At 34.5% G+C, this 15,591-nt stretch overlaps 1 protein-coding gene across 1 annotated transcript in view; it reads right to left on the bottom strand.

Moving 5' to 3' along the window:
* The window catches only part of Tex11 (testis expressed 11), a gene marked incomplete at its 5' end in the record, with an annotated part of 374,380 nt that overhangs the window by 118,448 nt on the left and 240,341 nt on the right, over nucleotides 1-15,591 (bottom strand). The window contains 4 exon segments of the mRNA XM_005401706.1: nucleotides 6,373-6,445; nucleotides 10,214-10,330; nucleotides 12,747-12,820; nucleotides 14,449-14,532. Coding sequence (XP_005401763.1) covers nucleotides 6,373-6,445; nucleotides 10,214-10,330; nucleotides 12,747-12,820; nucleotides 14,449-14,532 — 348 coding nt within the window.

Genomic DNA, 15,591 nt, shown 5'->3' on the forward strand with positions numbered 1-15,591 from the left:
TTTTTTTTTTGTTTTTCTCCGGTACCGGGAACCGAACTCACGACCTTGCGCTTGCCAGGCAGGCGCTTTTGCCGCTGAGCTAAATCCCCAGCCCCCCTTATTCTTCTTTCTTTATTTCCTTCCTTCTTTATATTGCCTAGGCTGGTCTCGACCTCTGGCCTCAAGTGATCCTCCTGCCTCAGCCTCTCTAGTGTGAGGATTATAAGCATGCACCATGCAGTGCTTGGCTTTTCTTTTTCTTTTCTATAGCGTTTATATTTTGTAATAATTTTTGGTTTGTGTAGACCAGTCATGTCTAAACCATAGCCACTGGGCCACATGCCACCCTGAACAACTAGTAACATGGCCCCACTTTCACCTTTTAACTTTATTATATGCTTTTAGTGATTTTTTTTCATGATTTGATTGCATGGTGCACACTGTATAGATAACAACAGAATGTTGTGTAGGGGAAGATGCAGGGTAGCACTTATACCACCTCTCACACCTGCCATACACAATGAATTGAATGGAAACCCTATGCATCAGATGTTACATGCACATGTGCAACTTCACAAATAAAATGCAGTGATTACTGGTAATAGTATTTCAACTTACTTATACAAATGTGTGCCTGTGAAGACAGGCACTTACTACTACTAAACAGATGGGTTTTATTTAATTATTAAACTTGGGCATTTTGGTTATTTCATAGAATAATGTTAAAATAAAAAAGGAAGTTTTGTTACATATCTACATTAATTATGTTACATTTTACATGTGGCCTAAGACGATTCCTCTTCAGTCCGCGTGGTCCAGGAAAGCCAAAGAGTGAGATACATGTGGTGTAGGTGGTAAGTTAGTCCCCTTGGTAATAGTAATGACTGGGAATGTGGTTTTATGAACTGAACATTCGGTGATCTCAGTAATTGAATTAATGGAGTATCTACTCTCTGATGGGTAAGAAACTACAGAAAATTTAGTCTTTTTGTTGTTCTATTTGTCCTTTTTGAGCTCAAATTAATGATTTCATGTACTTAGGAAAGATACTTGTAGCTGAAATTATAGACCTGAATGCATAAGGTCTCTATATGTTTATGTGTCTATAATTAAGAAATCCCTTGATGTTGCATTGTGTGAGTGTCAATGTTTTTCTTTCTCTGGAGGGTATTAGTAAACTAGATTATAAATTCATCCAAATTAAAAGGTAAGTTGAACTTCTAATACTGAAGTACACTAAGCTAAAAATATCCTTACAAAAGATTCTGATCACTAAGAAACATTTTAAGAATCCAAAATTAAGGTAAATCTTTGGTAAACAAGGTCAGTTTAATCACAAACTCTATGGTGAATTACTTGTGCAAAGTATAAAATAAGTACAAATTCTATTTTACTCAGGCCAATTGTACTTAAATGTAAATAGTTTTACTGATTAAATAGTATTACTCATATAATATTGAAGGTTACAAAAAATGTAACTAAAATAGAAACATGATACTGAAAAAAATTATTTCATCAGTATCTACATTTTGCAATTTGTTAGATTTAAGAGAATTTCCACAACATTTTGTTAGTTAAAAAATACTAGACTGATATTTTGAGTTAATAAATGGATACTCATTGGATATCTATATAATTTAAAGTAAAATATAATACCACAACATTGACTACTAATCACTGTTTTATGTTTACATAATGTTGTTTCTCATTTTTATATGCTATAGAGAAGTAATCTGTGAGTCGTGTTAGTGAGTCCACTCTTCTCTTTAAAAGGAATGATATGGGCATGACAGAAAGAAAATCACAAGTTAGAGCTCAGCTTGAACAATATAGCAAGTCCCTGTCTTAAAAGAAAAAGAAAATTAAAAGGGGATGGGAATTTAGCTCAGTTCAATGTTCTGGGTTTAACACCCCGTGGAGATAGATAGTCATATATTTGTGCATAAATGTGCTCATGAGCTCTGCTCTTAGGCATGTTGGTGACTGATGGTTCTCAATTACATCCCTCAAACTTTCTCTTTGAAGTAGAAATTATTCTGGTTAAAGTTATAATTAAAAAAGGAGTTGAAATTATATTATGAGCAATAGTGACAAATGGATATGTGCTCCTATTTTAAAAAGAAAAAACAGTTTGTTCCTACAGCAATCATTCTCAAACTTTCTGTTCTCAGGACCTCTTTGCATGCTGAAAACATTACTGAGGTTTTCAGAGGTATGTTGTAACTATCAATCTTTAACACATTAGAAATTGAAGCAAAATTTCAATGTATTTACTGACTGAATTGCTTTCAGATGAATTTATTGCACATTGTGTCAGTTTTAAGAAAATAATTACACGATTAGGGTGTAGCTCAGTGGTAGAGCAAGTGCTTAGCATGTGTGAAGCCCTGGGTTTAACTTCCAGCACCACAATAAAAACTATAATTTAAAAATTAATGAGAAGACTGTTTCACATTTTTGCAAAGCTCCTGAATGCCTGACTTCATAGAAATAGCTAGATTCTCCCATCTGCTTCTACACTCATTCTATTATAATATCACACATAATGTAAACTTTGGAAAGCTCCATGTTTAGTATTATGATGAAGATAGTCTTCACTTGGCAGATCCAATGAATACAAAAGGGCAAAATAAAGCACAAATTTGAAGAATGAATTTCACCCTACCTTAAGCCTTGATACGGAAATAAACCAATATAATGTGTTAAATTGTAGCAAAGTTTTCTCACTTTCAATGGGCTTGCTTCCTTAGTTTATGGATTACTGCAGTCACCATAACACAAAAGGTATTCTTTTGCCTTCTATGTATTCTGCCTAGGTAAAAAATTCTGTGTTTTAGCAGAATAACTTTGTGAACTTTAGGTTGTCCTTTTATTTCTTTATTCTAGATTGGTTAGCGGCGAACAAAGGACAAAAAGTTCCTCACTTATCCAAGAGCCCAGAGTCCTTTAGAACAGCTTTAGCAAATGCTTATTTGTAGATATTTGATTGTGGTTTGTTCAGATGGGTAACCAGGTATCATTTCTCAGGCTTCTGTGTTCCTGTCTTACTCAGGCAGCCTATCAAAACGACTAGATTGACAAAAGAGTGATATCTAAAATACACAAAGAAATGAAAAAATCATCCCCCCCAATTTAAAGATCAAATCCAAAAATGGGTATCTGAGAATAACAGATTTCTCTGGTGAAGTACAAAGGGCAAATAAACATATGAAAAAAATGTTCAACATCACTGGTCATTTGAGAAATGCAGATTAAAATACAACTGAGATTCCATCTCACTCCAGGGTATTATAAAATAATCAACCAATAACAAATGATGGAGAGGCTGTGTGGAAAAAGGAATGCTTCTCCACTGTTGGTGGGACTGCAGACTGGTACAACCACTGTGGAAATTAGTATGGAGAATCCTCAAAAAAGCTAGGACTAGAGGTTTCATTTGACCCACATATTCCCCTTCTTAGTATCTTCACAAAAGAATTAAAAGCATCATACCACAGCAAATATGCCCACCCGTGGTTATAGCAGCACAGGTTGTAATAGCTAAATCTTGGAAACAGCCCAAGTCCCCATAAATTGATGAATGGATAAAGAAGATGTAGCTTTTTATACAATGGAGTATTACTTTGCCATAAAGAAGGATAAACTTGAGACATTTCTAGGTAAATGGATACATGTAGAGTCCATTCACTTAAGTAAAATAATTGGACTCACATGTGTACATATCACATTTTTTTTCACTGGTGTGAGAAACTCAAAGTGTAAATAAGGTCCAGAATTGGTATTGTGAAATATATTTAATATATTTAATATATATTTAATATATAAAAATATAATACGAAATATTGTGAAAAGTATTGTGAAATAGAAAGAAAACATTTAAATGAAAAGGAGCACAGAGGAGGGGGCAGGGGGAAAGGAGGAATGGGAAAAGAAAGAAACAATAGATGAAAGATGAAGTGGAAACAAAGATTTTGTATATAAGGGGCTGAGGGGTGGAAGGGAGAGGAGTGGTTTGGGAAAAAAATAAAAGCAAGATATATCATGTACAATTACAAATTCCCTATGGTGAATGTGATCATTATGCATATCTAAATTGTACCAATAAACTTTATAAAAACACCAAAAAGGGAATATTCATTACCATTTATTCTTTATATAAATAAGGATAATAAGAGATTATGCTAACATATTAGAAAATCCAAAGAAATAATAAATTCCTAGAAACACACAAATTGTTAAAGTAACTTATGAAAAAATAGAAAAATCTCAACATGACTATATGTACAAGTAAAGAGATTGAATCAGTAATCCAAACTATCCTGAAAACAAAGTCTAGGACCAGATGATTTCACTGGCGAATTCTATCACACACTTAAAGAAGAACATACCTGAATCCTTTTCAAATACTTCGAAAAAATTAAAGAGGAGGGAACATGTTCTAATTTATTATATGAAGCCAGCATTACCTGGTATCAAAGAGAAATTAAGATATGAAAACCAAAGAGAATCACAAACCAATATACTTTATGAACATTTGTTTTAGAAGTCCACAACAAATTCTAGTAAATTAAATCCTATAGCATATGAAAGGTTTATACACTATAAGTTGTGATTTATTTGAAGAATCCAAGGATAGTTCAACATAAACAAATCAATACAACATACCATACTAATAAAGAAAAAAACATGATCACTTCTATTAATGCAGAAACATCATTTGATACAATCCAAGACATTTTTATGATAAAAACATCATGAAAATTCATAATAAATGGGAATATCCTCAACCTGATACTTGGGATTTAAAAAATAATTAACATTATACTCAGTGGTGAAAGATTGAAAGTTTTTTTCTCTAAAATCAGGAATAAGACAGAGGTGCCCCCATTCAGCACCACTATTCAATATTGTGCTAGAAGTTCTATCCTGAGAAATTAGGCAAGAAATAAAAGTAAAAGGCATTCAAATTAGAAAGAAGTGAAACTATGGCTCTCCACAGATGACATGATCCCGTATATAGAAAATCCTACAGAAACCATAAAGTTATCAGGTGTTGTTATTATTATTTTTGAATATTCTCTAGTTTAGGATTTAAAAATGTCCATCCAAAAGGGTTTGTTTCTGATTTTATTATTAACTTCTAATTTTTGCTTTGGAATCAGGTACTACTGTCATTTGTTTGTCTGCTTTGGATTTTATTCAGATTTTTCTTTGCATAAATTCTGTAAATGTTCAAATGGAACACAAAAAAGTATTTTCTGTTCTCAGGATACAAAATATATTTTCATGAGATATAGTAGGTATATTATTTAGGTCTTCTCTATAATTTTTTTTGTTTATTCATTGAATTAGTTGTCATAGATTGGGAGAGGCAAATTAAATCTTATGTGTTTATGTTTTCCATATATCTTCTATACTTTGACATTAAAATCTGTCAAAGTCATCATATAAGCCCAAAAAGAAAAAACAGACCAACAATTTCTAAATATTAAAATGTTTCAATATTTAAAATATAACTCATTAACATATCAAAAAACAACATACCATGACCAAATAGGGTTTTTTCTGGGAATGCAATGATGATTTAATCTTAGGAAATCTATTAATACAATTTAATATTTTCATAGCTTAAAAGAGAAAATTCATGGGCCTGGGGATTTAGCTCAGTGGCACAGTGCCTGCCTGGCAAGTGCAAGGTCGTGAGTTTGAATCCTGGTACCGGAAGAAAAACAAAAACAAAAACAAAAAGAGAAAAATCATGATGGTCACCATAAAGTCAGAAAAGACATGTACTTCATCCAATTCATTATCCACTGATTTAAAAGAATTCTAAAGAACAACAGGTAAGCACACTATAAAAATGTATATCTAAACCTAAAAGCCAATACTATCTTTAATGAGGAAACAGTAGCAAGCTTGTACATAACTTCAAAAGGTTACTATAGTTTTGATAATTTCATGACAAAATATTGTGACTTTTGCTTTCTTTTTCAGTACCAGGGATTGAACCCAGAGACTTACACATGCTAGGCCAGCACTCTGCCACAAAGCTACATTCCCCAATGTGATATTTTGATTTTGGTTGAGAAGACTCGGTAGCCTACATTTAGTCAGTGGTGAACTTTGACTAGGTCTTAAATCTAGTGACCTGAGAACAATTATGTCACACTGAACAATAAACATAGTTTCATACAAAGCGAAGTATAGAATACTCTTACCCCAAGCAGTATGTGAAGGAGTGAAAACACTAACATTTAGAGTGGAAAAATTCGTTCTTCAAGAATCCTTTCACTGGTTATCAAGTACTGCACAAATTTCTGGTGACAAAAGATTCGATTAAGATTCTAATCTCTCTTCATAACTGTGTTACAAAACTCCCAGTTCCCAGATTACCTGTTTGCTTCAGGAGATTGCAGATGTCTTTACATTCCTGGATCTGCTCAAGTGCACAATTCGGTAACCTGGCCTATTTGGCAACAACACAACAAGGTGATTAGTCTCAAAAAAGAACTTTAAAATTGATAAAATCCCACATAATTATCATTAAAAACAGGTAAAGACAGAATGATAGGACAAGTTTGAACTGAACACTTTTGAATTGATACAGATATATTAACCTCCAAATGCACGTCTACCATGCCAATTCTTATGTACACATTTGAAATGAAAACATTTCCATAGAAAAACTTGTACATGTGTTTATCATACCGCTATTAAAAATAGCTGAAAATTGGAAACAACCCAAGTACTCATCAGTGGATGAATAGATGAATAAAATGTGACATATCCACGGGATGGAATGCTATTCGGCCATTTAAAAAGGTACGAAATGCTGACTGATATATGCTATAACATGGAGAACTTTGAAAACATTATTTTAGAATTTATAAAAGGAGCCAATTAAAAAAGATTACAAATTATATAACGACAGTTACATAAAATACCTGGAATAGGAAAAACTATACTAACAGAACATAGATCAGGCGTTGCCTAGGCCTGGTGGCATGGATGAAGAGTAACTGCTGATGAAGAGTAACGAGTTATTTTTATTTATTTATTTTTGTCTTTTTGATACAGGGTCTCGCGATGCAGTTCAGGCTGGCCTTGAGCTCACTTTGTAGCCTAGGCTGGTCTCAAACTTTCAATGATCCTCCTGCCTCAGCCTCCCTAGTGCTGGGATTACAGGCGTGTGCCACCACACCTGGCTAACGAGTTATTTTTAGAGAGATAAAAAATATTCTAAAATTAGATTGTGCTGATAGCTGTACAACTCTGAATATTCTAAAAAACATTACAGTGCACATGCAAGTGGGTGAATTTGGGCCAGGGGCGTGGCTCAGAAGTAGCACATGTGCTTAGCATGCGCAGAGCCCTGGGTTCAATCTCCAGCACTGCCAAAACAACCAAAAAATTAGTGAATTATAAAGTACATGAACTATACCTCAATAATCCTGTTCCAAAATAAGCTAACTGTGTGCGTTCTTCTACTCAGGAGGCTGAGGCAGAAGAATGGTAAATTCAAGGTTAGCATGAGCAACTTAGCAAGACCCTGACAAACCTCAGAAAAGGTTGGGAATGTAGCTCAGGGCAAGGGCTTGGGTTTAACCCTCAGTACCACACACACACACACACACACACACACACACACACGACGCACAAATCTAGTGTGATGGTCAGGACACTTTCTCTGTGACAAATCAGACAATAAATATTTTAGGCTTTGCCAGCCATACACACTCACTTTCACATATTTTTATTTTCATTTACAACATTTTACAAATATTAAATCAAATTTTAGCTCTCAGGATATACAAAAACAGACCATGAGTCTGATGTGGCCAGTTTCCAGTAGTTTACTCAGCTGTTCTACGGAAAAATGTGATTCCTTAACAAATCACAATAATTTCCTCCCAATTCCTACTCCGTAGAGTAGCGACAGTATTTGGTAGCACTATGCAGTTTATCTATACTCTCTCATCTGTTATTTGTAAATTCTTCAATTTCTGAGAGTTTAGACAGCAGGGTATAGATGTACATAACAGAATTCAACAAATATTCTTTAGAGGGATAGATTTCCACAGTCTAATTCACAGAGACCACTCTTACAGGATGAAAAGCAGAAACAAGTGCATCTTCCATTACCTGGATACCCTTTCAAAAGCAAAGATTACAGAAGGGTTATTAGGTAAGAGAGTTCTTCGGAAACAGAGGACTGTGCTTGACAGTTTGTGAAACTTCTCTAACACCAATTGAGCTCCATTCACTGAAAAACACAGTTCAACAAACTTAGGACTCTGAACTGAAAAGGAATAACTTTAAAAGTTATAAGTACAATATAAGGATATTATTACTATATTTTAGTAAAGAAAAAAATGCCTATTGAGAACTAAATCACCTGTATCTTTATCTGTTTATTTATTTATTTATTTTTTATTTTTTTTTTTTTTGGTTTTTCTCCGGTACCAGGAACCGAACTCACGACCTTGTGCTTGCCAGGCAGGCGCTTTGCCGCTGAGCTAAATCCCCAGCCCTCTTTATCTGTTAATGTGTTGTATTTATATTACTAGCTTTTCTTAGTTTATTGAAGGGAACGTTTTGTGTTTTTATCTGGTTATGTCTTTTTTGTAAGAGAGTCCTTTTTGTGTATGACTTGTATTCTGAGTAACTTTGTACATTCTTTTAAGATTATGATACACAGTATATTAAACTACCTTTATTTTCTTTGTTATGAGGATTTGTTTCACTTTGTCATAGGAGTACTTTAAAATATTTCTTTATTAATATCTACTTCTACTACATTAAAATTTTGAAAAGAAGCACAAATGATTTCTTTGTTTTCTTTTGTTCTGGGGCAGGTAGATTCTTTTCTCATTTTTTTTAATGAAAAGACTTCTTGAAAGGGATCCTGTTACAAAACCATGAGAACAAGGGCTTTGTATACTTTATCTCTATGCCCCCATACCTAGAAGATTGATTGGTGCTCAAATGTTTTCTGGGTTGAGCTCAACAAGGGAAAGGGAAGGAAGGGGAATACTGGCAGAGAGCCGGTAAGAGTTTATTTTCAATCTAAAAATAATATGAACGAAAAGATTAATAGGAAGATAAAGAGCAAAATGGGTTTTATACCAGTTGGAGAGACAAGAAGCTGACAAGTATGGAAAACCAGAAAGTTTTCTTGGTCCAGATAAGAGAAAATGAGCAGAGAGAGGATTTAAATCTTTAAAATCATAAAAAACTAGTGGTCTGACTTGGAGACAATTTTCTTAGCTTGAAAGAAGAAAGCAAAGAGTTGAAGACAAATAATCTGGTGTATGATGTAAGGCGATGCTGGTAGCTCCTAAAAGAGGTACATTTTAAGAACCTAAGAATGGAATTAAGGTAAAGGTATGGAATTCCATGTTCTTGTTAAAATTGAGTGGATGAGATATATAAGGACATAAGACAAAAATAGCAAGTGCAAGTGAGTGAAGAAAAACAAGCTAAGTAAAAAATTTCAGATGGCTAAAAGTTCCAGAAATAAAATTTTCCATAGAAAATGTGTGAAAGGAACAAAAGTAGGGAAAACATTTCTACCAGCCGCATATAATCATAAGGAGATAATGGAAATAATGAATATTTAAAGGTAGACTAAGAAAGAACGGTCCATGGGAATGGGCATTTAAAAAAAGTGACGTTCAATCTTTTTAAGGGAAGAGGCTCACCCAAATGGAACCTTTGCGTAGGAAGGAATTGGCCACTACAAACCCTTGAAATCCAGCCGGTGATGGAATGAGGGAAAGATTCTCTAAAGAAAATAAAACACAACTGTATCAGGGAGCACAAACATACTAACTACAGTAAGTAACTTACAAACATTTGAGTTGCGAACTTTCACAGACATGAACCTTGCATTGTGTGGTAAATGCAAACACATGGCAGAAGTAGCTCATCCACCTTCCTTACCATTTTAAGGTAATTGTAAAATGAGTTTATTTGCAGTTGCACTGTACTGTACCACCACTTTAAGGTAAGTATAAAAGTAAAAATAATTTACTCGCAGTATTTGTGTGTGTGTGTGTTTGGTTTTTTTATGCTTTACATTGTATATTTGTGTGAAAGGTGTACATAAGACTCACTTCGTTGGGCTCACAAAATAATCCAATTTATGAACATTCTCCTGGAACACTCGTTTACAAGTCAGGGACTTACTGTAGCACACTTAATTTTTATCTGGCTTTAGATGTTTGCATTTTACCTGTTCAAAAGTGGTTGAAGCTTTTCTCCCTTGCCCTAGGTCAACTGCAGCTGCCATAAGTAAACATGCTTTCTGTGCAATCAGAATTACTTGGTCAGAATAACAAAACTGGCACAGCTAATACAAAGTAACCAGAACATCACTGGATAGTGAGAAGTCTGCCAGGTGAACATAGTCAGAATGAAAATCAGCAATATTCTGTCTGAATGAGCAAAACACTGCTAGGAAAGCACATGCCACCATAGAAATTATATGGACCTCAACACTGCTTTACAGTTTAATTTGTTATTATTTTCCATTCTTTTTACCACTTCTTCACCGTTTTCCTATTTTTTTCTAGTTACATGCAGTCATTTATCCCTGCATTTCTATCTAGTGATTTTCTTCTTCTTGTATGCTATCATTTCTAAGTGATTTTCCCTCTGGCAAACAGATTTCTCTTTTATATTGAATAGAGCCAAAATTAGTACATACAGCATCACCTTTGAAAGACACAGTGTCAGATCTTGACAGGCAGTAGTCATAGCTTCATCGTTAAACCTTGCCCTCTAGTTTTAGAAAACACTTTCAGTTTCACACTGCCACAAACTCTAGTCCAGTTATATTCTTATATGCCAATCCTACAAGAGCGATCACAAATTCAAAATGCAAACAGATTTATTTCACCTAAATAAAATGGCAATTATAATTAAATTTGCAAAGGTTATTTCTTAATCTCCCCCCATATTTAATGATCACAACCATTACTATCACTGAATTAATAACACTGCAAAATAATTAATCTTTTTTGCTGTCCGGTTACTGTTATGTAAAATGAGGGAGTTATGCTAGATTAACTTTCCAGTTCTTTTCAGATCTACAATTCTAAACATTTCATTGACCTAAACCTATCACACTGTGTACTTCTGTGTATATGAAGGATATTCTTCTACCTTGGAGGCTAAATAATTATTTTTAAATTCTTATAAGTGAATAACAAACTCACAAATCCTTACACATGGACCCTGTATTAGGAAAAGTTATAAAGGAGACCCAAGCTTCTTATTTCCTTTTTCAGATCTTATGGTTACCCGATACTTATTCCATCTAAACTCAGGACCTTGTGCACGGTAGGCAAGCACTCTAGTGCTCAGCTAATCCCCAGCCCTTTTCATTTTTCCTTTTTTGAGACAGAGTCTTGCTAAGTTGCACAGGCTGGCCTTGAACTTGCAGTTCTACTTCAGTCTCCCAAGCAGTTGGGATTGCAGGCATGCACTACACCACTCTACAGCATTGATGGGTCCTTAGGCCACTTTATTCTGTATTCTCATAGATTTTTTCCTTAATTTCTCCTACACTGTTAGTAACTGACAGTTTGTTAGAGTACTCCCCTCTAAAAGATATTTTAATATAGGGCTCTGGGAGAATGAAATCCCTTCAAAAGCAATCATCCTATAATAGTTAAACTTTAGGCTCTGTGATGTGTGTTTGCGATGTTTTACCCTAAGAAGATATGTCACACATTCCTTTCTGATATGTTGGTGATACATAATAATTACTTTAATGGTGGGGAATTGGTACATATATGTATTGCATCTTAATCATTTCTACTTCCCTTTCTCCTCCCCACCATTCTGTCTCCTCCATCCCCATATCCCCTTCACTTCTCCACAAAGCCTACCTCCTTGTTTCCTATCATCTTTTATTGTACTTTTTACATTACTATAAATAAATAAATTGTGGGTTTCTCACATAAGAGGAACCATCTAATATTTAACCTTCTGTGTCTGATTTATTTTACTCAGAATTATGACCTGAACATGCATCTGTTTTCCTACAAATGACTAAAATTTACCCTTCTTTAAGGCTCAGTAGTTCACCACTGTGTCTATATACCATATTTTCTCTAACCACTGATCTATAGCATTAATGGGTCCTTAGGCCACTTCCAGCTTTTAGCTATGATGACTGTGTGGCTATAAACATGGGTATGCATATATCACTGTAATATAATGTCTTTAGCTCTTTTGGGAAATACTCAGAAGAGGTATAACAGGGTCAAATGAAACTTCTATTTTTAATTATTGAGGAATCTTCATATTAATTTTCATAGTGGTTGTATTAGCTTACATTCACACCAACATTGTAGAAGGGTTCCTCTCCTGTACAACCTTGCTGGCATTTGTTTTCTGAATTCCTGATGATAGCCATTCTTACTGGGGTAACATGGAATTGCTTTGTGTTTCTCTAATCTGCTGCACAGGTTGACATTATATCCTAAGTAGTATTTTTTTTTTTTTTTTTTGTACCAGGAACCAAACTCGAGACCTTTCTCTTGTGCAGCTGAGCTATATCCCTGGCTGACATTACATTCTACAGGGATAGACTCTCCTTAGGTTATCTCTGCTCAGACACATATTAAATGTTTCTAGATTAAAAGATTGGCTTATATACTTGTACTTATTATATTTATGCACTTAGCACATTACTCTAGCCATTGTCGTCATATTCTCGTTGTGGTCTATAAATGAAATATTGATTGGAAGAGACTAACCTTATAAGAAAGCATGAAAAATTCTCTCATTATCGCTGGGTCTTTGTCACACTGCACAGCCAAGTTCCAAGCTGAAACTGATGTGAAATAAAAGGATTCTAAAAGTCTGTTTAATCTGTATGACTATAATCTCTGCTGTCTACATCTTTACTATTAATGTACCAAAATGTATTCCTCAGAGATTAAGAAATTAGCTTTAGTTATATAGAAAAAGGTTTTGCAAGTAAATTTAGGGACTCCTATTACTTGTAATCTTCCACTGTAGGCCAATGACCAATGGAACTACTGTGCAATTTTTTAAAAACTGGAGACATGCAAAAAGAATACTTAGTCGGTACAAATCCATTTAAAATATGAAAATCAACATGGAAATGGTGAAAGGAAGTTAAAATTCTGCTAAGAACAGAGCACACTACAATTAAGGTTTCAAAATAGATTGCTGGAGACATTCACATTTTTCAAAGAACATTGGAAGCCCCAATTAGGCAACACGATGTTCACCTTGAAAAGGCAAAATTAAAATACAGCAAAAGAAGTAGAAAATGCCTTTTCAAATTTTCAAAAGATCAGAGTTATTAAGCTTTTTTAGAGTTTAAATGTCATTATTTTCCATTATTTGTGTACATTTTTAGAAGCAGAGTGTTGATTTATTCCCTTCTACATTAGAACCCCAGCAAATCCCATGGCGTAGGGCAAGATGCATACAGAAACAAAACTAGCTCTTGCTTATTTATCACTGTAGCATTTGCTTGTAAATTTTAAAATTCTTTTTTATTAAATAAAATCTACAAAACCTGGGGATGTAGCTCGATGGTGGAGCCTTTGCCTAGCTTGCACAAGGCCCTAAGTTCAATCCCCAGCACCACAAAATAATAACAGCAACAACAGACCTACATAAAGCAAATAACACAACTCATAATTGTACATCTTTTCATACAAATTTTTATTCCTTTTACAAAGTGAACATATCCATCTAACCAGCACCCAGATCCAGGAAGATCTTGACCATTGCCAGAAACCCAGGCATTCCTCCTTCACACCCAACTCCCCTTTCAAAGGTAGCCACTGTCTTCAGTTCTAAAGTGCAAATTAGTTTCGCATAGTTTTTGTTTGATTTGCCTTTATATAAATTGAATTATGCAGTGTCCAATCTTCAGTGGCAGGGCCGGGGATATAGCTCAGCGGCATAAGTGCTTGCCTGGCAAGCTTGAGGTCATGAGTTCAATTCCCGGTACCAAAAAAAAAAAAAAAAAAAAGATTAGACCCAATCTTCACTGTCCTACTCATTTTATTCAACATTGTGCGTGGGAGATTCATCCATATTGTGGCATGCAGTTTATTTTGGGTGAATCACATATAAAGATAAACTAGACATTCTAGACCACGTTTAGAAGCATAACTTTGGAGAACCTGAAGTTTTAATTCATTATTTTATTCTTAGAACTATTTCTAGAGAAAAAAAGAAAAATAATATCAAATACCCCACTGTGTGGTAGGAGAAAAAGCAATAAAGCAGCAATCAGCTTCTGTAATAACTATATAAAGTATATGTAAATATTTCCATTTTATAAATAATGAAACTGAAATTTAAGCAAGTTATACTTGTACCGGTAGCTACAAATGAAAGAACCAGAATTTGAACCCACATCTGATTCTACCATCCTACAATGGTTCCCATAGTCACAGGATATGCTTTCAACTCTTTTTAGAAACCAATGAGCTTCATTAGCCCTGGAATCCAAAGTTGAGGTTTCTCCCTGAAAAAGCTGAGCAAGTTTCAGGAGTGCTGCATCAAAGAGGAAAATGAGGTACTTAGGTCTTGCATTTTTTATGATAGTACAGTTGTTAATTCTGCTTTAAAAACAGTCACACGTGACTTTGAAATTAGAAAGTTCTTTCTTGTGTATGTGTGCATGGGTACATCAAAAGAAATTAAAATGACAAAAAGTTCCAAGAAGCTGTTAACTCAAACTTTGGAGGAGAAACATGCCTTTGGAGAGATTAGTAATTTCAGAGAGTGCAATAATTTACCACCCAAAGTAGAAAGCTATGACTTACATGTAAAGAAATGAGGAATAAGAACAATTATTAAAAATTCTGAAATGGTACATTTTTTTTTTGTTTTTTCAGACAGGGTCTCACTATGCAGTTCAAGCTGGTCTGGAACTCACTATGTAGTCCAGGTTGCCTTTGAACTCGTCCTCCTGCCTAAGCCCCCAGAGTGCTGTGATACAGGCGTGCATCACCACATCTGGCTCTGAAATAGTACTTTGTTGAATTAAATTATCAGCGCAGAAAGAAAAATCTCAACTAGAGATTGAGAAGTAAAAGCATATCAAAGGGTTGCCAAAATATGTACTTAGCTTCCACAGCAAGCACAGTATAGAACCAGAACATTCCATCGACACCAGGAAGCATTTATTTATCCCTTATCCCATATCTCTCTGAAAAGTAATCATACAAGCCAACAATGTTTTCCTCTTTTGAAAAGCTTTGGCTTCTAAACCATTTTGCTGTGTTAACATTCTGTTGACAGGTATTTGATGTATAAAATTGAACCACGACAATAAGTGGAATATAGTTTCGAAGATATGAACTTTTTGGTGTATTCTGGATTTTTTAAAAAAGAGGCACATGGACTGTAGAAATTAAAAGATACGTTAGGCAAAGTAGACACCACTTAAGAAAGCATGGAGCTGGGAAAGGAAAAGTGATGTCACTAAGTTACCTCCAATGAAATAGACAGGGAAGAACTGTGAGTAAACATAGGAGATGACTCAGACCTTTGTCAGGCACATGATAGATAGATAGATGATATATATAGATATATAGATATATAGATAGA

Source organism: Chinchilla lanigera, unplaced genomic scaffold (assembly GCF_000276665.1).
Source record: "Chinchilla lanigera isolate Chin_1 unplaced genomic scaffold, ChiLan1.0 scaffold00074, whole genome shotgun sequence".
NCBI lineage: Eukaryota > Metazoa > Chordata > Mammalia > Rodentia > Chinchillidae > Chinchilla > Chinchilla lanigera.